Raw genomic sequence first — 25,169 nt, forward strand, 5'->3', positions numbered from 1 at the left:
GTTCAAAGGTGGTGGCAATAATCAACTTGAGTTATTTGTGCATTAAGCAAGCCAGTCATTTAAGTGGGGGGAAAAGGAAACAGATAATAGTAATGACTGACTAAATTTTAACGTGTGCAACTCAGTGCTATTTAGCATTGTGTCTGGATATAGTTCCCTCTAAAATGCTCTCATTCCCTACCATGCTTTGGGAAATACTGCTTCTGCTAATTATCATGTCATCCATGTTCCAGAATTCTTGATCTTTATGCACAAAATCCTTAGTTAATGTGTGGATTTTGTTCTCATGGTCTCAAGATGCCTCCTCCATGTCCTCCAGGTACCACATCCTCATCCAGGCAGGACGAAGGGGAGAAGACAACAGTGTGAGTGTGCCAGCCAGTCTTTGATTTTTTCATTGAAAAATAATAGTTTTCCTAGCATTTCCACCCGTAGAATGCAGCTTGCATCTCATTGGGCAGAATTGTATTACTTGTTCATTTGTAACTGCAAAGGAAGCTGGGAGATCATTCTCATGAATTGTTTTTCCTCTGCAAATGTATCGGCTACTCCATCAGATCCATTTTCACCCCTGGAGACATCTGTCCTGGTCTGCTCTGTCACCCTGCTCCAATCTGAGCTGGAAACACTGTATGTAAGCTTGAGGATCAGCCGGAAACTCAGGATACTTACCTTTCCACCATCCTAGAAATTTTCTTCCTCACTCCACTGTTACATCCTGTTTCTTAGATGCTTACTTCTGGTTTACTTCCTTGTTTAGTGGTGCATATCTTTCAATAGCTTTTTGTAAGAAGAAGTAAGTTTTTGAGACCTTACCTGTCTGAAAATGTCTTTTATCCAGTGTCACACTTGACTGATAGCTTGGTTTTTATCCAGTCTGACAATCTTTGCCTTTTAATGGGTTTAGTCCATTTATGTTTAATGTAATTAAAGTTTGTTTTCTATTCTTCCTATGTGTTCTTTGTCCTTTTTTCACCTCCTTTCCTGCCATCTATTAAATTAAGTACTTTAATACAATATTAAAGTATACAGTATCTTAATATAGTGTAATACAGTATATTTAACATAATATTCAATTGTATCTATTTTTTCAGTTTCTCTTTCTTTATTTTTTGTTCTACTTTGAATTTGCATTGTACACTTCACATATATTATAAGAACCTAACAACAAAATTTTATTTACCTCTTCTATGCTCTTTATGTTGCTGTTGTCAAACATTTTAGTTCTACATATGTTATAAACTTCATAATGCATTATTACTATGTTCACTCTAAACAGTCTATTGCCTTTTAGAATCTTAAGGAACAAGAAAAAATGTATTTTAAATGCTTATTCACATATTTACTATTTACAGTACTCTTCATATTTCATAGAGGTTTGACTGACTGTCTTACATCATTTCCCTTCAGACTGAAGAACTTATTGTAACATTTCTTGCAGTAAAAATTTGTGACAAATTCTCTCAGTTTTTATTGTTTTTAAAATATCCTCATTGCCTTCATTTTTAAGGATACTTTCCCTTAATACAGGCTTCTAGACTGATAGTTCTTTTTTCTTTCAGTACTTTGGGTATGTCAATCAATTGTCTTCTGTCTTGCATTAGTTCTGATGGAAAGTTCAGGAGTCACGATCACCATTGTCATGTATACAATACAACTTTTCTTCCTCTCTAGTTGCTTTCAAGATTATCTTTGATTTAGCAACTTTATTATGATGAGCCTAGGTATGGTTTTCTTTGTGTTTATCCTGCTTGAGATTAGTTAAGGCTGTTGGATCTCTAGGTTGGTATCTTTCATCAAATTTGAATTGTTTTAGCTAATCTGTCTTCAAATATATTTTTCTTCCTTTCCTATGCCTTGGACTCCAATTACAAATGTGTTAGACCACTCAATATTTTCCCACAGGTCACTGAGGTTGGATTCTCCATCGCTGAGAAAGGCTGACTCGCCTGGGTTGGGTTGTAAACCACCGTGTCCCATGTGAGCATTGGCCATAGACAGCTTCACCTGCCAGTTGCTCTTGTTCTTTGACAGTGCCTTACTCTCTCTCTCTGTCTCCTTCTGTCTCTATCTATGCAGAAATTGTTTTCTCTGACAGGAATATTCTTCCCTTTCAAATCTTCACTCCAACTCCTAACCCCAGTTCATCTTTCCTGGTTAACTCCTACTCTTTCTTCAGATCTCAGCCTAAATCTCTCTTTCCCAAGGGGACCTTCCCTGACCTAGACTAGGTTCAGCTCCCCCAGCGGTAGGGTCCCATAAAAACCTGTGCTTCCCTTAATATAACATGTATCACAAGTGAAATTATTTGTTTAGTATCTGTTTTCCCTGCTAGATTATAAATTCCATGAGGGCAGGGATCTCTAGGACCTAACCCTGAAACATAGTAGATGCTCAATGATCCATGTTGACATGAGTTGTTAACTGTAGGGTGATGCATACATTTGTATATATGTGGAGTACGTTGGGTGTTTGAAGACACAATATGGGGAACTGGGAAGACTGGCTGGGAGCGTAAGATGAGGTCCAGCAGAAAGGTCATTTTAAGGCTTATCTGTTTATATTAAAAGCTCCCCACAGACAGAAGGAGTCAGATGGCAGAGCAGAGGCTTAAGGATGCAGAGTTGAACAGCTGGGTGCTCTGCCTGTGAAGTTCCTCGTGTTAATCTTTGCTGAACAGGAGACAGAAGAGAAAAGTCAGCGTCACAAAACAACCTCTGCTCATCTGTGGCTGGTACAAAAGGATGGAAACTGAAAAGTATTTGAATCCTGGCCATTCTCCAGTTTGGCCAGGACCCTAGACAAGCCATTTTACAGGCATAGTACTTCCCTTTTTCCTTTGGTGAAACCCAAAAGGCAGAGAGTGTGTGTATGTCGGTAACAGCTGCCCTTCTTTACCCTGAGATGGTAAAAGTATACAGTTTATCATTAAGTGTGAGAGAGGTGAGCACAGGAACAAACTTCTTGACTCTAAAGATTCTCAACATGAAGATCAAAAAGGAGAGAGGCAGTGACATTAGGTCTGAAAAACATACTAAAGAGAGGAAAAATAAAGCAAATATGGAAAAATGTTATTAATTGGTGAGTCCAGGTGAAGGATTATATGTATTTCTTTACATTGTCTTGTGATTTTTTTTGATAGATTTGTAATTTTGCAATTTAAAGTATCGTCATGATCAATAAAGACAAAGCTTTATATTTTTTAAATATTACATTTAGTTCATCCATGGGGCTTGTAGAAGCTTCACTTAACCCCACATTTTTCTCCCCAAGATTCCCTCTCTCTACCTGTTAGAATGCGTGAGAATCCCTGCTGGAGGGTCCAGACCCTCTCTGCAGGCACCACCCCTTGACATCTGGCCAGTCCAGCTGAGACTTTATAGCTGGTCCACTGCCCTCCAGGTGGCGACGTTGGAGCCACTTACCAAAGCAGGTTATGCACCATCATTGTCCTGGGGGTTGTTACATGCTTTGAAGTTCTAGATGTTATCGTCCTCACAGGCAGAAGGTTAAACCAGATAAAGCCTCCCAAGGCCCTTCCGATGATGAATTTGTCTGTGTGCTGAGGAGAGAAGGTTTAGGGTCTCTGGAGTAAGTATTACAATCCTCTTTCTTTCCCCTTGTGATTTGATGACTCAGATTTTTGAAGCGGGCACGTAGCTTTTGTTTCACGAGGGCTTTGTTTTCTTTTCTGTCTCCTGAAAGAGCTGTGCTCCAGCGTCTGCCTCTGCCGGCAAAGTTGCAAGTGGCAGCATTCCTGGAAGCTCCCTGTTCCCAATGATGTCAGACCTCTTGTGACCCAACTGCCACACGTCCAGAAACATGACATCAGTCCAGGATGTTATTCCTCCTAACAGCAGAGCTTGCTGTTACCGCTGCCCCGAGCAGTAGCCACAACCTCAGGCAGAGGCAGCTTTGCACAGGTCAGCAGCCAAAGCTAGGTAGAAGATAGACTCACCTGAGCGTCATACTGTCCCCACCAAAATGCAATGACTGTTGGGATAGGCCACATGCCATGTTAAACATACATAAAGTATTTCACAATTGAAGATCAGGAGTGAAATAAATGTGGCTTTTTCCTGTGCAAGATGTGGTTCATGTTTTATTGAGTCAGATATTTTGGCATGTCAGGTTTGGGCTACGTGGGCAAATGTTGGAGTGGCTGGTGCCTGCTGATTGGCTGAAAGGAACTGGCTCTGAGTGTGTAATTCACATGTACACAGGAATGGGACAAAAAGCCTTTAGGGGGCATTAAAAGAAGACAAGGCCTACTTTAAAGATATTTGTAACCCACATCACTTCAAAATAATGATAGAAGCAAAATCTTAGGGGTAGCAGGAGTAGATGAATATTCATTACCGATCAGTAAGGACAATTATAACAATAACGACAAAAAACAACCACCATTTATTGAGCTTTGATCATGTGGCAGGCACTGTGTCAAGCAAACCTGTGGCCTTGCTAACAGCATGACGAGTAAGTAGGGTACCCTGTGCCTTACAGTGACCTTAACCTTGTGTTTTGGGGTGTCCCATCAGAGTCCAGTCGACCATTGCCCCCCATATCCAGTAATGCTGAGCTCTATTGGATCACCCCCTTGCTATTCAGAGCAATTCAAATGCATCTGCCTTTGGATCAGTGCTTCCTGGTGACAAGCACAGTCCCGGGAAGGGTGGCGTCAGACAGTCACATGGATCTTAGCAGTCCTGCAGGCACCCAGCCACCAGGGCAGGCCTGGGGAAAGCGGGGAACTCCAAGTCTCATTCAGGTGCCTCAGGAGCTTCCATCAAAGTGACTTTGGTTTTTATCTTCTCTGAGCAAGTAGCCTTCCATGTCTTTGCCATTCACACAGCCTAATGTATTAATAGGTGCTCACCTGTAGCTTCGTCTTTCATCCCTGCCTCTTATCTGTAAGCTCTTCCCCAAAACTTCCTCCCTTTCCTTCTTCAGCCCACCTCCATGTGTACTTGACCTCAGTCTTTGAAAACTAGATCAGGAGGCCAGGAAGTGTTTGCTTCCCTTTCTACTCAACTGTTGTGTTCACACTCCTAGTTTCCCCAATTAGGTGAGACCCTCTGGATCACTGCCTACCTGCTGCCCTGGTCTCCTAGCAACACTCCACTCTACACAGCCTGGGAGGTGGATGTTTCAAAGGGAGCCCGGGAGGCAGGAGTGAGAACGGGAGGAAAGCTCTTTCCTCCCAGGCCCCAAAGTACAGAATCGCTGCTTCACAGTAATTAATATTGCAGAAGAAGGGATTCGCTTTCCTGGCATATCTAAGACTCAGCCCTAAGGGTAACAAATAATTTGCCAAGGAAGGCAGGGTTTCCTTTGTGCCAGAAGCAGAGATTTCTATTTGAAAGACATTTAATGAAGTCCTGGATTGCCCTAAGGACTGACAAAAATACAGTAGGGTTAGATGTGCTATCTTTTTGGTATAAGAATAGTTAGGCTGACGTGCCTTTCATAGAAGATACATTTGAGTTGTTTTCTTTGATAATAATGTAATTTTAGAGCCAGAAGCTATCTTAGGATCATGCTGTTCAAGTATCATATTTTTTTGTAACCTGATAAACTGAGGCTCAGAGAAGTTAAATGACTCCCTTGGTGGTCTCCCAATGCAGGAGAAATAGAGTTGGGACTAGAACACTCTCCCTCCAGGCTCAGTCCCGTGTTCTGTCCATGACCCCATGCTGTCTTCCAGAGTCAGTGTGGATGTGCTGCCCTGGCTCACATCACTCAGGGGTATAGGTTGCAAAGCAGCTGGGTATTTTGGAGGGTGAGGCTGGTGTTGTAAACAGAGTAGAACTAACTGAGCCACCTGACCTCTTGCTCTTGGTGGTAACGTGTTCTTCCTGATTGAGCTGACCAGGACAGACAGCAGTGAGAAAATACAAAAAGCTAATCACTACTCAGCCATGAGGCTGACATTGAAAGATTGACTTCTGGCTTATCCTTAGTTTAGGGTCAGAGAAAAGGTAATATTACCCTATAACCACAGTGAGTACAGACAGCCTGTTTACCTAAAATAGGAGGTAATTTTTTGGTAAGTTTTAACAGTCTCTAGAATTACTAGTCAAAATTCTTCTTGGTGAGGAGGAAAAATCCAACTCAAACTATCTTTTAACAAAAGCAGGGAATTGATAGGTTCACGTAGCTAGTCATAATAACCTGGGGTCACTCCAAGAACTGAGCAGAGCTGCAGGAGTCTGGGTTGAAGGATTGGACTTGGGATTCAGTCTCCCACCTAGATTTTCCTATAGCAAGTTTTCTCTGTTTGGTTAGAAAGATGATCACAGTCCTCTAACTTCATATCCTTATGGCGCCATGACTCCCAAGATAAGACTGTTGTTTCTCCTGTTTTAAACTCAGAAATCCCAGGGAAGGGTTGTAATAGGCCCAGCTTGAGTTCATACCCTCCCCTGAACCACCACTGTGTGGGGAGGAAGGAGAAGCTATGATTAGCCAGACCTGATGCTGGCCTATGCCTCCATAAATGGTGGAGGGAGAGGGTGGGTGGTTACTGGAATAAGGGGTGATGGATGGCAAAAAGACAATAGGCAGCACTGTGCCTACATCTCGTTTTCCACAAGTGGTGGAACTGAGCCCAACTTCCATTATCTCATGCTGTTCCTCCCTCCAGCCCACACCCACACATACGGACCATTAGCAAAACAACATGGGTAATGATATTGGTGGTCCAAGGAATTCTTGTTGAGTGAATCATCCGTGTCAAAATTGATCCGTATCAGTAAACCAGATCCTGCAAGAATCCCCTAGAGACCGGAGGGCCAGAGGCAGTGTGCTGCAGTGAAGAAAGAGTGCTGAAGAGAAAGCAAGAGGTCTGAGGCCTAGTCCTGGTTTTGTCACTGACCAACTCTGTAACCTCAGGCCAGTCCCTTCATCTCCCTTTGCTTGTTTAGAGCATGGGAAATGTTGGCCTAGGAAGTCACTAAGATCCATCTAACCCTAATATCCTGCTCGTGCCGTTCAGGTGCAGCAACAGAGCGTGTCACTGCCCCCTCTAGTGGCTCATTTAAAGCAGGGAAGGAACCCGGAGCATCTCCAGTTCTAATCAAAGTGGAACGACTTTCCCCCACAGCCTTATAGGCATAGGCCTGTGGAAAAAAGTTAAAAGGCAAAGTTCTGAAGGCAGAAGGACACCACTGCTTTGTCAACCAAAGCCCTAGGGAAGTGCAAAAATACAAGAAACTGCTCTTCTGCACAAGAATGTTGTGGCCACCCTGACATCTATTCACCAAGACACCATGTGTCCAAGCAGTAGGTGGTAGAAATGACAGTAGGAGGGAAAAACAACAGTTTTGGAAGGACATAAATTGCTCTGTAGATAGTAGAGGATGAATGGGAGAGAGGGATTCGGCTCACAAATGCTACTGATCAAAACTCATTTATTCCAGAAATGTTTACTGAGCATCTGTTGTGTCCTAGACACTGATTATGAATTATATCTCTGAGGACAAGAGAATTCACAGTTCCAGCCCCCCTGGAGCTTGTATTCCAGTATAAGACACACATATTGCATAAATACAAGTAGAGTAAGCACCATAAAGCAGAAACCTAACATGTTCTCTGAACTCATAACAGGAAGCCCAGACCTTGATTTTGGTATCAGAGACGGTATCCCTGAGGAAGTGACCTTCAAGCTGAGTGTCTGAGTACTAAGGGTACCAGGTCAATTTTGTGCAGCAGGTAGTAAACAGAGCAAATTGTTCATGAGAAATCTAAATTTTAAGAGTATTACTTAAACTGCTATCACATACTATGCTCTGGGGATACAAAGAAGAATAAAATACAATATTCTTGCCTTCACAGGCAACAATCTATGGATGACAGAGGAGAGGATTTGGAGCCAATAATAGCTAAAGTCTCAGAAGTCTGTGGTTATAAATCAAGGGTGGTTATGATGTAGATAGAAATGTAAAGGATTTAAAGAGCAAGGTTTGTCTTAATAACCACCCTGCTCTGGGGACTTAGACCTTTCTGCACGTGCATTTTGATGGTGTGTACTCCTGCCACAGCTGAGGAAGTGAGGCAGCCTGTGTCCTAGAATATGGGCTGCTTGCCAAGTGTCACGTCCCCAGCATGGCACACATTGCACCCGATAGATAATAAATAAATGACTCATGTTGCTCCCTCAGACTTTTCAGCCTAATATGTTGAATTCATTTGGAATATGGAACGGACATTGAGACAAAGAGTAACAAGGAAGCAGGGACCAAGTCACTGCCTGGCACAGAGTAGGTTCCTAAGAAGTGGTTGAATGAATGGGTAAACTGACAGCTCAGACTGGTGTTTTACAACTAGGTTATGGGAGGGTATAATGTCCCTCAGAGGCCTGAACTGAGATCCTGACAGTATTTTAAGACTCAAAAGAGATCTTTAACTTGAGGCACAGTTACCTCCATTCTTTTCGTTGGCCATTCTCACTCCTTGGCACACCAGGGTTGGAACCTTCCTCTCTATAACCCACAACTGAACAGATATTTGTACCTAATATAGTACCTTTATTCATAATAGCCAAAAGGTAGAAGCAACACAAGTATCTATCAACAGATGAATGGACAAACAAAATGTGGTAGATACGTACAATGGGATATTCCTCAGCCTCAAAAAGGAAGGAAATTCTGATACATGCTCCAACACGGATGAATCTTGAGGATATTATGCTAAGTGAAATAAGCCAGTCACAACAAGACCAATGCTGTATGATTTCACTCACATGAAATGCCCAGGATAGTCAAATTCATAGACACACAAAGTAGCATGGTGGTTGCCAGGGGACGTGGAGAAAGGTGAATGGGGAGTTATAAAATGGCACAGTGACATGGACAACAGTTCTGCAGGATGAAAAGAGTTCTGGAGATTGGTTGCACAATGATGTGAATGTAGGGAACATTACTGAACTGTACATTTAAAAATGGTTATGATGGTATATTTTACATGTATTGTACCACAATTAAAAAAAAAATACTAGTACTATTTTCCTGATGTACACAGCAGTGGCCAAGATTTTCAACTCCTTTGGCATATACCTTTCCCAGAATGAGAGACCATGTTGTAAAAATAAACAAATAATAAAAACTGTGTTACATAACCCAAATCATAGAAGTTCTCATTCTTGGATAAGAAAAGGAAGGGGCTTTTTTTTTTTTTTTACTTTAATTAAATGGAATTTGTCTTTTATAGATATAGGGAATAAGATTTTGCTACTTAATTATAATTTTAGCATTCTGTGAATGGTTTAATTCAACCTTTCTCATTTTTAGAAAAAAAATGTTCTGGGATTAAAATATAAGCAAATGAGCTGGCCAGACCCACAATTCTCAGAAATATTCAGCTGTAGGGAATAAAAGCAAGTGCAATTCATTAGTCCCATTACTACTTAAAGGTACATAGCAGTAACTATAAGTTACATCATGTTTTACATTCTACAGGAATCTGTCACCTATGATACATTATTTCATTTGAACCTCTTAATAACCCTACATGGTAATTAAACAAGAATCATTGTTCCTATTTACAGATGAAAACTAAAGATGTCAGCATAAATTACATACCCAGGGTTAAATGGAGAATGAGAGAAAGGGTAAAGACTCAAACTAGAAGGCAAAAACCTTCAATTGCATTATGACGTCTCCCTTGGCACTTAAAAGAATAAACTGGTTAATACCAAAAGCAGGAAAGGATGCTATATCTTTTGAATACATGTACTGATTTAATTTTCATTTGCATTTTTCTGCTTTGCTCTTTCATTATATTTTTTCTTCCCAATGGAAAAAAAAAATTCAAATCTTTGTTTTAAATAAAAGCAAGATGTAAAGGTCTTAAAAAGAAAGAAATTCAAGAGTGTTCTGGTCCCAGCTGTAAGGAAGACTAAAATATCTGACAATCTTTCACCTGTAAGCACCTAGAAATGCTGAATAAAGTACACTAAATACTTAAATCATAGCTAAGAGCACCAAAACAAAGGGAAAATCCCAGGTGGTAGAAATGACAAGGAAAACTGAAAAACAGAAAAGTAAGCTTGTGAGCTGACACAGAGAATATACTGGAGCAGCAGGAAGTATCAGCCTTAGTAATCCAGGGAGCTTTAATGCCCACACGGGAAATGGCAATTATGTCTTGGGCTTGCTCAAAACAGGGTTTAGAATCGAGAAGTTGCTTCATAAAACCAGGATCCTAAAAAGAATGTCCCTTTAGTGAAAGTATAGTTTAGACAACAATTTATTTTCCACCAAAGGGAGTTAACAAGGGAAGCCGTCTGAGTAGTCCTAGTTCTGCGTGGGAGAAATTCTCCCTAAGAATTTAACAACCATGAGATTCCACCTCTCCCACCCAAACCAAGCTAAAGAATTAACATAAAAATTGGGTCCAAGCTTCTGACATCCCTGTGACATCCGGCCAAAGCAAACCAAAACCTGCTGCAGAGGACCACACCCCAACCCAGCTGGCACAGGATTCCCACACATAAGTTCTCTTAAAAATGAGATAACAGTTCAAAATTACAAAACATATGAAGAAACAATCCACCCTGAAGAAGAATCAGAATAAGACCCCCAAGAACATTTGATGTTAAAACAATGTAATAGAAACCACAAAATTAGTATGTTTAATTTATTAAAGACATTAAAATAAGAAATTAAAGACATAAAATAATTAATTAAAAATTATACTGTTTTAAAAAACAGGAAGATTTTTTAAAGAACTAAAATGAATTTCTAAAAATTAAAAACATAGTAATTGAAATTTTAAATTATAATAAATAGATTAAATAGTAAGTTAGATACAGCTAAAGAGAGAATTAGTAAACTGAAAGATAAGTTTCAAGAAATTGCCCCTAATACAGCACAAACTAAAAGAGGATAATAAAAAGAAAAAAGACAGGAGAAGGAAATATGAAAACTCAACATATGTTAAATAGAAGTTCCAAAAGGAGATGGAGGTAATTTAGAAAAGCAATAAAGAATTAATAGCTAGGAATTTTCTAAGATGAATGAATATCCAGATTCATAAGCCCAGTGAATCTTAAGCTGTGTAGATAAATAAATCTACACATAGAAACATCACAAAAAATATTTTTTAGAACATCAAAAACCAAAAGGTAATCTAAAAGCAGCCACAGAGATAATATAAAAATATCTTCAAAGGAAGAAAACAAGACTACTCAACATCAAACATAGGAGACAGAAGACAATGTAATACATTTTAAGTAATAAAGTAACTCTTAACCTAAAAAAAACTCAAACAATTTTAAATACTCTTTAAGAAAAGAATGGCATTAAGACATTGTCAGACAAACCCTGAGAGAATTACCATTCATGCATCTATGAGGAAAAATACCGTCTAGAGATGCAATTTAGAAAAACAGAATATTACACTTGGAAGGAGAGGGATCCACAAAACAATGGTTTCTGTTGTATTCGTTTCTATATGTTAAAAATGTTAAATAATAAATTAGATCTAAATCCACAAAACCACAAATCTTTCCATCTGTCTTAAGTCCCACATTTTGCTTCCTACAGTGAATTACAGCAATTACCAGAAACAGGCATGCTTTTTTTTTTTTTTTTTTTTTATCAGCCATGGCCAAGGATGGTAAAATATTTTAGTAGGATAAGATTCTGAAAGAATAATTTTCTGAAAAATAAAATAATTTTTAAACAATTATGAGCATTATCTTCAGAACAGACCCCTGGAGGCAATGCATTTTTCCTCATTGGTGGTGGTATTGTTTAATGTGTTTACACAGCTCCTCCTTTTAAATATACTTCAAAGAAATGAACCATCTAGAGAAAAACTGTCTCAGCATCTACTACCTTTTTTTAAAAAAAAGTTTTCCTACTTTTCCCTACTTTGCTCAGTGTCACTTTACACTATCTCTTCTTACAGTCTTACTTGAGACAACTGGCCAATGACCCTGAGGCTGTGGTCCTAAATATATGTGGCCCCCATATCCATTTAATTTAGTTCAAACCAGCACACATTTATCAAACCTTTATCATGTTTTGGGCCCTGAATTACAAGTTAGTTATACAAGATACCATCTCTACTTTCAAGAACTCATCATTTATCAGTAGGAGCGAATACATAAACAAGTAAGTGCCATATTGTGGCCAGTATTATGATAGAGCAATGTACAAAATCAAGCTCAGGCAACAATTCACTCTGTCTGAGGCAGAGGTAATGGCCAAAGGGAAAATCAGAAAGGCTTCGAAGAGCTGGCACTTGATATGGTTCTAAAGGAGCAGCAGGAATTCAGCAGGCTGACGGGGGGTGTGAGGGTGAATTCTAGATCAAGGTAGCAACGTGGACAAAGGTAGAACAGTTTGATAGTACACAGAACAGAGAAGACCCCAGCGTTCTAGGGTCCCCTTTAATGATAAAGGGTTGGGAACTAATGCTACTAGGGACTTTTCATACATTCCCTTGTTTAAGGAGTTTGAGGCTCACTCAGTGTGTACTGAGGGACATTCAGAAGCAAGGCAGTGACTCAATTAGATGAGGAAGAAGGAATGACATAAATTCATTTGTATCTGCGTGCTTCCCTTCAGTGCACAAAGTGAGAGTAACTGGGAAATCCACTGCGTGCCAGATATGTAAAACAGTGGGGGGTAGAACCACCCAAAGCCGAGAACTGTCTACAATAACTCCAAACTTCACATTCCTTGTGGGCTCTCCTAGGAATCTAACTACCATTTACTCCCTTTTTTCTTCGTGTAAAAGCAGTAAAAGTGACTGAAAATTTTACAGACTAATTAGGAAATACCACAGTTGGAGGTGGCCTAACCTGGTACTCCAACCCAGATACCTTATCATTTATATATTGCAGCACCTCCTTTGCCAGGGCATGTGGTGTCTTAAAATAGAGGATTCCCTGGGGTAAAGGATTCACACTAAAAGATGGTGTGAATCTTCTTCATCATTATCATCATAATCATCATATCACCATCACTTTTGTTATATACTAACCATGCATGTTTTGCTTACCAAAAACCAATTCCTCCATGTAACTCTAGGTCTAAAACATTCCCATTATTCTGTCTCCATTTATTCAACTGTGAGAGGAGAAAATAGGACTAGATGGTCTCTAGATTTATTTTCAGTTCTAAATTTCTATGATTCTAATACAGTACTTAATTAGTTCATTATTTTTTGTTGAATGACTGTTTTCTTTAGCCAAAGAAATTGTATTCAAATTCTGTATGTTGTGTGAGAAATGTTACAAAGGATTACATTGCATTTTCCAATATCGTTTTTCTCCACTCCCTTAGTATCAATTTATTTAGTTAGTTTACATCCAGCCATATGCATACACACCTCTTCAGGGGAAATGCCTCAGAACCTTTGATAAAGTAAATGTTTAAAATTTTTTTGATTACAATGATTACAGAGCTGTTGGTAGCTGTGCTGGGGAATGAGTGCTTTTTATATATAGTTACCATAATTTATAACTATGCAACCTTCCTAGAGGCAAACCAATTACATGAAAATAGAATAAACTCGTGGTTAGGTGGTTGCTTTATAAAAATAAACCTTCTTATCTGTTTCCTCGTACTATTCCCAGCATTATACATTCAAAATTGAATTATAATTGCCTATTCATTTTTGTCTGCCATTGAAGTGTATTATCTATTAGTACACATATGTGCTTCTTTTATGTATTGGGTATGATTCATGTATTTGTTTAACTCCTGGTGCATAGTAGGTATTTTAAAAAAGTGTATCGAATGAATGAATGTCGCAAAAGTAAACATCACAATTCCTGCCCTTGAGGATATCACCATCTAGTGGGCAAGACAGAAATGCCGCTAAACCATAATAGACACAGATTAAAAGCTTTGGAGGTCCGAAGTGATGAATTTTGCCTGAGAAAGTCAGGTCCTTCACAAAGGAGGTGAAATTTGAGCTGGATTTTGAAGGGTTTCAAAGTTTTCTGGGTGGAGAAGAGTAGCATAGCAGATGCTTAGTAATTAACCACTTGAGAACATTCCAGCATGCCTGTGAGCAGGTCTATAGTCCAGAATGGTGCAAATCTTCCAAATGTATTTCGGTGCAAGAAAGCTCCTGAACTCATACCTCGGGGAGACATTCTCTATGCTGGGATACGTCAGGCCTGCACGCTTCTGCAATGCACTTTATGAGGACTGCGTGGTTACTGATATTTACTGTCTGAGGCAATCCTCCCACACTCCACAGAAACCATGGCAGCAGGACTGCAGAGGCATCTCCCTGCAGCTTTACAGCTTCCTGAGGGAAGAGTTCAGTTCATGAATGCGTTATAATTTCTGTGAAGGGAATCTAAAATCCTTAAAAACAGTTATGAATGAATCTTTTCAACACTACTTAGAAGGAACTCAGGGACTTTACCATTAAAACTGAGTTAACACAGTAATGAAATTCAATGACCACCACATAGGAGATATATGGATGCCTCAGGGCAGAACAAAGGCCAACTGAATCAGCCAACGGCAGTTACTTCCGTAAAATGCATTTACCTGAATAGGAACTTGCATGGTTTTCAAGGAAGGACACTGTATCTTTCCAGAAAGTGTCATGTGTTCTTTATTTATCCAGTAAAGCTAAGAATCTAGATTTAAATTTTGTTTTAGTTTGGTATTTGTGCTGGGCTTTAGGGAATAATCTTATTAAGACTGGTTTATTCTTCTGAGTGATGATCTGAGGAAACATTGCATTTTTGTTTTTCAGACAGAAGGGGGCACTGGCAGCTTGCCTTTTCTGCAAGATTTGATTTATTTATTTTTTATTTTTATTTTTTTTTAGAATTACAGGTCCTTGATGCTTATACGAACCTTACAGTACATCTGATCTCACCCTGCATTTTATAGTTGAAAAACTGATGCCTGCTACCCTGATAACATAGAAATTGTCTATCCTATTTAGTGAAAATCATTCTACCCTAGAAACAGGAATTAATTGAGTAGGGACTTGGGCACTTGATTTTAGTTGTTATATGATGAGGACTAAGTGTGTACACAGGCCTAGAAGAAATGAATGCTTTGGACCCCATCTCCTTGCCTTCCATTTATTCCTGCACCATTTTCATACAAAGTGGGTGACTCCTTTAAGTTTCCTTTGGGAAGTGGGTGAGTGCCTAAGTTCTTTGCACTAACATTAAAATAATTCTTTTTTGGTTTTTACTCTTTAGTAAAATAAATGGACTTCAAGAGGCTCTTCAGAGACACTTTAATCAAATACTTCATTAAAAAAAATTGGGATAAGACACACTTTTTTTTTTTTTTTTTTTTTTCATGCAGAGTCTTGCTCTGTTGCCCAGGCTAGAGTGCAGTGGCATCATCATAGCTCACCGTAACCTCAAACTCCTGGGCTCAAGCGATTCTCCTCTCTCAGCCTTCCAAGTAGCTGGGACTACAAGTGCAGGCCACTGTGCCCAGCAAACTTTTCTCTATTTTTAGTAGAAATGAGGGTCTCGCTTTTGCTCAGGCTAGTCTGGAACTCCTCCTGACTTCAGGTGATCCTCCTGCCTCAGCCTCCCAGAGTGCTCAGATTACAGGCGTGAGCCACCTGTCGGCCATGACACACTCTTTTAGTATGGCATTTTTGACTATTCAATTGGATAATGTATGGAAAAGTACTTCCAAAATTAGAAAGCGTTTTGTAAAAGAAACAAGTTATTCCATTACTTTCTGTACACATTCTATTCCATTTATTTCTTCAGCAAATATTTATTAAGCAGTTATGATGGGCCAGGCCCTATCCTTGTGCTCCCCTCCTCTTCCCCTGTCAAAAAACAAAACAAATAAACAAACAACTAGGTCATTTCCCCCGTTATGTTTTGTCATACCACTTGTACTACTTTCTTTTCTAGCATTATCACAATTTCAGTTAAATAATTGAGTACAGTAGTCCCGCCTTATTTTCAGGTTCATTTTGTGCAGTTTCAGTTACCTGCTGTAAAGTACAATAAGATATTTTGAGAGAGCGCAACCACATTCACATAACTTTTATTATTACAGTATACAATTTTATTATTAGTTATTGATCTCTTACTGTGCCTAATTTATAAATTAAACTTTATCATAGGCATGTACGGGCAAAATCAGTACACATACATAAGGTTGGTACTACCCCATTGTTTCAGGCATCCACTGGGGGGCGTGGAAGGATTCCCTAGGATAAATGGGGACTACTGTAATTAATTGTTCGCTGCCTGGGTCAAGCACTAGAATTTTAGATTTATGGAAACAGATGTTTCTTCTCTTTTGGTCTCTGATACTCAGCGCCCTGAGTGGCTGCCACAGGAAAGACTAAAAAATATTTGAATGAACAAACGAATGAAAAATTAAAGGGGCGATGAAAACGTATACTACAGTACAACCCGTACTATACTGGGCTTGCAAGGTACTATGGGAATTTATAGGAGGAGCATTTAAAGCCAGCCTTGACGGCGCTGATTTCTGGAATAGCACTTAATCCTGTCAAAAGCCGATAGTTGCATGAGATACCGTCTCTCACTGGCCTGTCACTAGTTTAAAACGGCTTATTCTCCGTGAAATATCAGGATCGTGCCAATAGAAAGACATCAATAGTTGAATGACTCTTGGCTCGCGCGGACAAAGTCCAATCACAACATCTCTGGCTAAAAGCCAGAATGAATGAAAGGGTTCGCTCTCCGCGTAGACGCAGAACTGGGACTTCAAATCGGTCCCAAGCCTCCACGTAGACGTAGCCTCCTGCCGCAGCGGCGCCGCTGGTCAGGTGACCCCGGCCTCATTTTTCCTGGGCGCCCGGCCGGGCTGCGCTTGCGCAGTGCTCCGACAACTTCCCGAGTGCGCTGACAACTTCCGGTTTGGTTTCCCCGCCTCCTGCGAGGTTAAAGCTGTTGGGGCTCGTCTGTGGCCGCGGTGGGGTGGAGGGGGCAGGGCGTGGTGGGGTAAGGTGAGTGCCGGAGTGGGGTTCCCTGGAGCCATGGCCTGCTCCATTGTTCAGTTCTGCTACTTCCAGGACCTCCAGGCCGCCCGGGACTTCCTCTTCCCTCACCTGCGGGAGGAGAACCCCAGCGGCGCCGTGCGGAGGGACCCCAGTAAGTGCCCCTCGCTTCGCAATTCCCTTCCCGGGCGGTGCACGGCCTCTGCTTGGCGGCTTCGGGTCTCCTACCGGCTCCGAGCCGCCTGCCTCTGCCCTCTGGGCCCCTAGTTCTGCTCTCGCCTCCTCTCTTCGCACTGGGACCATCCCTGCGCGGCTTGTCATAAAGCTCGGTTGGTGTTTTCTCCTCTCTTGGAGCCAGCTTTGCTCCTCAGCCCTTCTGGCCAAAAACTGCGTTTTGCCGCTTCCTTTCGCCTTTGCCTATCGCTGCTTTCTCGCCGCCCCCCTGCCCCAGCTTTCTTTCCCGGTATCTTCCCTATCCCCACCTCTCTTCAGCCTCGGGTCCCTTGTTCAATTGCGTGCTCCGTGATCGCATCCTCCCGGTTCCTTCCCACATGTCAGCACTCCACCCTGGTATTAACCCCAACGCCCACTCTCTCCCATCGCGGGAACTGTGGCCTTCTGCCGCCTCCCGTTCTGAAAGTGTTTATCATCCCCCCCGCACTCTCTTCTATCCCCTGTTCCCTATTTAGATTTAGAGAACAAATGCTGATTGACAAGTGAGTGACTCTTCAGGTGGTAAGAGTCTCTCACATAAGGAGAATCACCTGTCAGGAAGTGAGCGAGAATCAACATTAGGAACTAAAATTACAATGACATAGCCAAGTAAAGTTATTTTGCTTTATTGAGATGAGAAGCCTTCCACCTATTATTATCATCAAACAGTGTTAAATAAGCCCTTCCCCACGTAGTGTAAAATCCCAGGCCTAGTTTATTAGGTACTACTTACGTTTCTCCTTTTGAAAGGGTGTGCTTTGTGTTTATTGGGGTCTGTGGGGTTTTTTGCGTTTCCAATATGAAATTCAAAGCACATTTGGCTTTGTAGTACAGTGCTGTCACTTTATGCCATACTGGAATGGTGATATAAGGCTCACTAAATAAGCTCCTCTCCCTTTTTAAAATTGAGAAGATACCAAAACCATCTATGAAAGAATATTTACTCTGTGCCAGTCATTGGTGCTACAAACCAAATGAGGTTGGTGGGCCGTGCCACTAGGAGCTTATAATTTACTGGGAGACAGACAAATCAGTACCTACCACGCAGTGTGATTGAGGTATATGTGAGGCACTTTCTTGAAGTGGTGATACTTAAGCCTGAACTTTGAAGTAGTAGGTAGAGGAATAAGGGAGAGGTAATAGCATGTGCAGAGGAAGGGAGGCCTGAAGTGGCATAATATTAGAGAACTAAGAAAAGCTGAATGGAGAGGAGGATGTGAGGGGAAGTGTCGGGGAGATGAGGCTGTAATAGTAATAAGGAGCTAGATCATGAGAAGCCTTGTGAAAGCTGTCAGGTGTTTTCTCTGAAAGACTTCAAGCAGAGAAATGATGTGGCCTGATTTGTACTTAAGGTAACCAGCAAAATTTCTTGAATACCTGTAATGTGTTCTGGCAGCAGTGTGGAGGAGAGATTGGAAGCAGGGAAATTGGGAGGCTGTTTCAACAACACAAACAAGAAATGATATGATCTTCAACTAATATAGCCTTAGCAGGATTTGAGAGGAAGGGCTTGATTAGAAAGATAATGAGGAGGTAGAATCTGCAGGACCTTGTGCAGGTCTGGCATTATGGGGGTTATTGCTAGCGAGAGGGAGTTAGGAAGCCTTTGGCTTTGGCTTGAGCAGGGGTATATGATAAGAGAGAATGAAGAAGACAGATTTTGAACCTTTTGCATTTTAAATGTTTATGGTATGTCCAAGTGAGGAAGCCCAGTTGAATACTGTACATAGAGATCTAAAACAGTAGGGAGTCCTGGGCCAGAGATGTTAATTTGGGAGTTCCCAGAAAAAGTGTCAATTCAGTCTCAAGTATTATGTATGTTTTGAAAGGCACTGAGTACTGAAGTTTAAGAGTCAAGTAGAGGTTACTGGTTAGAAGACGGAGAAGGAGTAACAAAGTGAAAAACCAGAGCAATGCCCCAGGAGCTGAGGAAGGAGAGAATATTATGGAGGTAAGGAGTGGTCAGACATGCAGCTGAAGTCAGGTAAGATAAGGATAGAAAAGTGCTCATTGGGTTTGGGAAGGCGGAGGTGATTGGGACCTTAGGACAGCTTCAGTGGAATGTTGGAGGCACAAAGCATATTTGCTGGACGTTAAGGAGCGTGGTTGTGAAGGAGAGTAGGTACAGTATCGTTGACAGTGGACATAGAGGAAAGGAGCACATTTTCTGTATCCCTCTGCCACTCCCCTGGTCCAGGCCACCATCTTCTCTCAAGCTGGGCCATGGCACCTGTCGTCTTCTAACAGCTGTTTCTGCTTCCACTCTTGGTTTCTTATAGTAATTAGTTCACAACAGGAGTCAGAGTGAGTTTTTAAAGACATAATTTAAATTACAACAGTCCTCTCTTTCCAGCCCTCTATGGTTTTTGATTGCACTTAACGTAAAATCCAAATTTCTTACATGGCTTGTAAGGTCCTTGAGGCCATGCCCCCTGCCACTTCTTGGACTTCATTCTCCTCTCCTCTTATTTCTTATGCTTCAGGCACTCTTTTTATTGGTAAAGCAGCCAAGACATTTGTGCCTGAGACCTTTGCCGTTGTTTTTGTCTGTGCCTTGGGTGCTCTTTGCAGATCTTTGCATGCTAGTTGCATCTTGTCATACAAGTCTTAGCTCCAATGTCCACTCCTCAAGGTAGCCTTTTCTGACCACCTAATCTAAAGTAGTCAGTCTGACCCCCTTGTTCTCACTTGTTTTCTCAACCATATCATCCTGCTCATTTTTATACTGTATACTGTCCAGTATGGTAGCCTTTAGCCACATGTGGCTACTGAGCCCCTGAAATGTGGCCAGTGCAACTGAGGAACTGAATTTTTAAATGTTACTTAATTTTAATTTAAATTTAAAACTCAATGTGGTTAATAGCTATAATATTGTATGGCACAGTTATAGGTGCTAAAACTCAGGTACATACAGATTGAATATTTGTTCAAGGTCACATGGTGAAGAGTAGACCCAGAATATGAACTCAATCCAGGCAGTTGGGGACATAATCACACCCCAGACATCTACAGTAATTTGCATTATGCCTGTAGGTTTGCAAATATGGTTTAATTTATTACTCTTTTAAATCAAATTCATAGGTTTGTATATGTTGGTATTATCCTGGCTACCATTGATTCATATAGAAAATGAACAGAAAAGACCTCTTAACCGGTGAGCCCCTTTGCAAAACCTATACAGATGGTCCCAATTTACGATAGTTCAACTTAATGATCTTTCAACTTTACAGCGGTGTGAAAGTGATATGTATTCAGTAGAAACCATACTTTGATTTTTTTAACTTTGATCTTTTCCAGGGCTAAGGATATATCAAGTAAGATACTGTCTCGTGATGCTGGGCAGCAGCAGAAAGTTTTCTCTTGTGATCTCATGATCGTGAGAGTAAACAACTGAGACTTTGTGCTGTATTCGATAAATTACATGAGCTATTGAACACTTTCTTATAAAATAGGCTTTGTGTTAGGTGATTTTGCCCAGCTGTAGACTATTGTAAGTGTTCTGAGCATGTTTAAGGTAGGCTAGACTAAGCTATGATGTTTGGTAGGTGAAGTGTATTAAATGTATTTTTGGCTTACTGATATTTTTAACTTACAATGGCTTTATCAGGATGTAACCCCATTTTAAGTCAAGGAGCATCTATTTTAACCTATATTACAATGGTACTTTAATTTATAAATAAAAGAAAAATAGTTTGTCCTACTGTAGATAGTTTACTTGGAATTCTTAGGCAGACTAGGACTATGGATTTCTGTAAATATCCCTGGCCATCTTTTACAAAGCATCTGGTTTTGTACAGAGCTCTTTGTTAAGAAAACCTGAACCTAAACTTTTGTTATGGTGAAATTTTAGAGAGTAAGAATGAAGTTAGCAGAGCAGGTAAGTAGGACCTGACTTAAACTGCTGATGGTGTTTACCTTTGCTTTTCTTCACTTTACTAGTGTTGTAAATGATTATTGGGAAGCAGTAGTCATGATATCATTTTTATTTTCCTAGCTGATAGAGTTTTAATTTCTTAACCCAGCTCATTTCTAGGGATTATGTTAAAACAAAAAACCTCAATTACTTGTGAATTATGGAAGCTTTTCAGTGTAAAAGTAGTACTTTATTTTAATGTGGACAACTGCTATAGAAATAGTGATACTACACTTCTATATTTGAAGGTCAAAGAATAACAATATGACTTTGTTACTTTGTATCTTTAATTATAAAGGAGACTGTCCTCTAACTTTAAAAGATTTTGAACTTACTATTTCCCAATATTTACATTAATGATAACTATTAATAATTGTTTTTATAAATTAAATACCATCTGTTAATATTTCAGACATGAAATTTGGTCTTATTCCTTTGAAGTTGCAGGGATGGGTAGTAGTATGTGTGTCCCCACTTTATGGGTCCCCATTTAACCTATAGTGACATAATTTCCAGTGAAACCTGATTTCTAGACCAGAGCTTTCTAAAGTTTACAGTTGAGTTGGGCAAATAAATAAATACATACATACATGTGTAGAGAGGAGAGTCAGAATATTTGAAGAATGGGTATTATAATAATCTGTGTATCTCTTAATTTACCTAATGGTAAAATAATATCCTGTTGGCACAGTAAAAATGTGAGCAACTTCCTTCTTTCCTCTTTTATCAAAAAGATAGAAGATAAAAGCATGTAGGGAATTATGTTGGGGTCATTAATTAAAGTCATGTTTTTGTACAATCGCTGAGAAAAATATGCTTTTTTAGGATAAGCTAAAATCATGGAATCACTTTGCATGATAGGATATCACAAAGGATATAAAATATCCAATTTTCTATACGTAGTGAAAATACTTTCTCTAGTTTGAAATTATACTGGGAGAGAGAAGTAATCTGAAAAGAAAACATTTATAGGAATTTCAGAAAATACATAGTGTTACTGGATTTCTTTAAAATTGGAAGGGGATCTTACAGATAAAATTTTATCAGTGAGGAAATTGAGATTTGAGCGTTCTTTAATTTCTTCATTCAGCTAATATTTTTTGCTCACCTACTATGTTCTATGCACAAAATGAGTTTAGAGGTAACTAAAATAGGTCCCATTCAAGGAGTTTTCAGCTAATAAAAGGAGATAAGTGTGTAAAAGGAATGTTGGAAGTATTTTGCTGTGATTTGATATATGATGGGGGAGAATGAAGGAGTGTTGGTCCATTCTGTATAGGAAACCCAGTTTAGGCTAGGGAATAAGTAATATATTCATTGTATCCCCAGCATTGGTACACAGCTGATAATGTAGTATGAGTGAACGTATATTGTGTGTTGGTTTGTATCTGAGTTAGATGAGGGAGTTACTTATTTGAGAACAGGAGTCATGAAAATTCTAGAACTGAAAAGGTTCTGAAAGATCTAGCCTGATTTAAACACGCACAATGGTTTGAAAGAGATGAACCCCTGCTTGTTGAAAACAGGATGACCTCCTTATTTTAAAGTGCTACATATTTTTATGTGCTGAAAGGAATATGCCAGTACAAAATTTATTTTCCTATGTTCCATTTCCCTAGAAATAGAAAAAGGTTAATATTAAATAATTCTGAGGCATGGAAAGTTAAGCAGCAACTTCTTTATTCTTTAGACTTTTTTTTTTCCCCCCCCACTTGGTACGGCAGTGTGATGCTTTCTTTCCTTTGGCCAAGAATAGCCAAATGAATTTGTTGAACTCCTTGAATTACAAGTCATAGGTTCTAGAGGTTCTTACTTTTTATAGAAACAAGTACATTCTCTTTTTTCCTTATTTCAAAAGAACGGAAATGAATTTGCTTCTATGCTAAGATCTTTTATTAGACCACAGAAATTAAGTTTTCCTTTTCCTAATGTTTAATGGTTTCAGTTTCTCTTTTAGTTTTTGATCTTGACACACTAATTTTGGAAAAAGCAAATAGTGTCAAATTAATTGTCCACTTCTAGAATTCAATTTCCTGTCTAGCTTCAGGTCCTTGTTAAACGAAAAACATACACTCATTTTATGAGTACAGACTGTTCAGAAACAAATTAGAATAATGTATTTTGGGAATTAAATAGAGCTGTGGAAAGCAGAAGTTGAATTTCTTATTTAAGCTTTTGTTGGTAGTATAATCCATTCATAGAAATACCTCTAAATAAGATATCTATAATTTTTTTGATGGTTGAATAAAATGCATTTTTCTCTCTGGTTGGAAGGTTTCATTTATCAAGTGAGAGATACAACAGGTTTTTTTTTTTTTTAATACTATCATAATCTAATGTCTTCAGGGGAAAAATATCTAAATTTTTGTGGTTACATTTTACATTTTGAAGTGATTGGTTTTATTAATTCAGGTAAAACATTTAACTTGATAAGGATAAGAACAAGGGTTTATAGTTACGTTACCAATTAGTCCTGTTAAGTAATGGGTATGAAAAAAGTTAACGATTGAAAAGTCAGGTTACTAATCAATGAGGAGGTATTTGCTTTTTTTTTTTTTTTTTTACTATTCTTTATAACATCATCTTGCTCTTCTTTATTTCTCTTCATATCATATGAGTTGGTTGGAGATCAGCTTATTAATTTTACTTAGAAGGTATGATTCAAGATGTGGAAATAAATAAGAGTGAAGGATAATTTCAGTGACTGAGTTGGACAAACAATATTTTAAACTGGCAAACTTCTTGAGAGACTCGAAGTGAATCCTCAGTGCAATCTTGATTTTCTGTGAAAGAATGTGAAAAGAATACATTTTAAAGGAAGACTTAAGTCTTCTCCTTAAGTAAGACTAGGGAAAAAAAATGACAAAAGATTTAAAACTAAGTAGAAATGTCTTATGTACCCAGAAATGCCATTTTATCAATAGGTTATACAGGAAATGAGCTGAGAAAGCTCAGTTAAAACATGAATCTTTGAAATATTTAATAGTCTGCTTACAGCTGAAATGCTGTCTTGATGTAATATAGTTGTAAAATGAATGCTTTAGGAGCAACACGTGGGTATGAATCATAGCATGAAAGTAATAAGACCTGAGAAGCATTCTAATCTATTTTTAAATTTCTCTAATAGGAAATATTTGCTATTTTTGAGCTGTTTTTTAGTATATCCGGTTTTATTCACTGTTGGCAAAAATATTTGCATAATACAGTACAGACACAACTTGAGAATGATGAGATGTTTTATTTTCTTCTTCAGAATGGTACGGTGTTTATTTGGGAGCTCATTGGCCTTTTGTAATTTTTTTCCTAGCCCTATCAAGAAACTAGGTTGTTGAAAGTCACATGTAATTGAATGCGCAAATTGGCTTTTCATTATTATTATTTTTTTTTTTTTAGAAATGGTATCTTGCTCTGTTGCCCAGTCTGGAGTGCAGTGATGTGATCATAGCTTACTGCAACCTTGAACTTCTGGGCTGGAGTGATCCTCCTGCCTCAGCCTCCCAAGTAGCTGAGACTATAGGTGTGTGCCACCACACCTGGCTAATTTATTTTTGTAGAGATGGGGATCTTGCTGTGTTGCTCAGGCTGGTCTCCAACTCCTGGCCTAAAGCGATCGTCCTGCCTTGGCCTCCCAAAATGCTAGGATACCAGCGTGAGCCACCATGTCCTGCTGACTTTTCATCATTTATGCTGGATCTTTTGTTAGTAATGATAGAAGTTTTGTTTTGAAATGTTGAAATATACATTGTGTTTCTGTGCACATGTGCTTGCATGTATATGTATGAAATATAAAGATCCATGTACTCTGAACTAGATTTCTAGAGGATCTTATGTAATCAAATTCTGCCACTTAGACTTGAATTAGAATAAAATAGCATATTTTTCTTATTTCTTAATCAAAACTAAAGCTAGAAATTGGTACTTTTTTAATTATTTTGTCTCACCAGTTAAAATGGAATGGAAAAGAAGAGAATCATCAATTTTATTATAATGTTACATAGAAAAGTTATTTGAAAAAAATTATTTTGATCCTGTATATAAAGTCTGTATATATAAACTTTATAAAAATGAACTTGTTTTGTATTTCTTGTATTTGTCTTCATATTTCTGTTGAAAT

At 39.1% G+C, this 25,169-nt stretch overlaps 1 protein-coding gene across 2 annotated transcripts in view; it reads left to right on the forward strand.

The window, feature by feature from the left end:
• Positions 1 to 16,852: 16,852 nt before the first annotated feature.
• The window catches only part of RAB3GAP2 (RAB3 GTPase activating non-catalytic protein subunit 2), a 77,432-nt gene continuing 69,115 nt past the window's right edge, over positions 16,853 to 25,169 (forward strand). The window contains exon 1 of one of the 2 annotated variants that reach the window (XM_069459363.1): positions 16,853 to 17,083. In XM_069459363.1, the coding sequence (XP_069315464.1) occupies positions 16,969 to 17,083 (115 nt within the window). In that variant the 5' untranslated portion in view covers positions 16,853 to 16,968. The remainder of the gene's footprint in view (positions 17,084 to 25,169) is intronic. The other variant, XM_069459362.1, reaches the window with a different exon arrangement.

The sequence above is a fragment of the Eulemur rufifrons genome, chromosome 27 (genome assembly GCF_041146395.1).
Source record: "Eulemur rufifrons isolate Redbay chromosome 27, OSU_ERuf_1, whole genome shotgun sequence".
Lineage (NCBI taxonomy): Eukaryota > Metazoa > Chordata > Mammalia > Primates > Lemuridae > Eulemur > Eulemur rufifrons.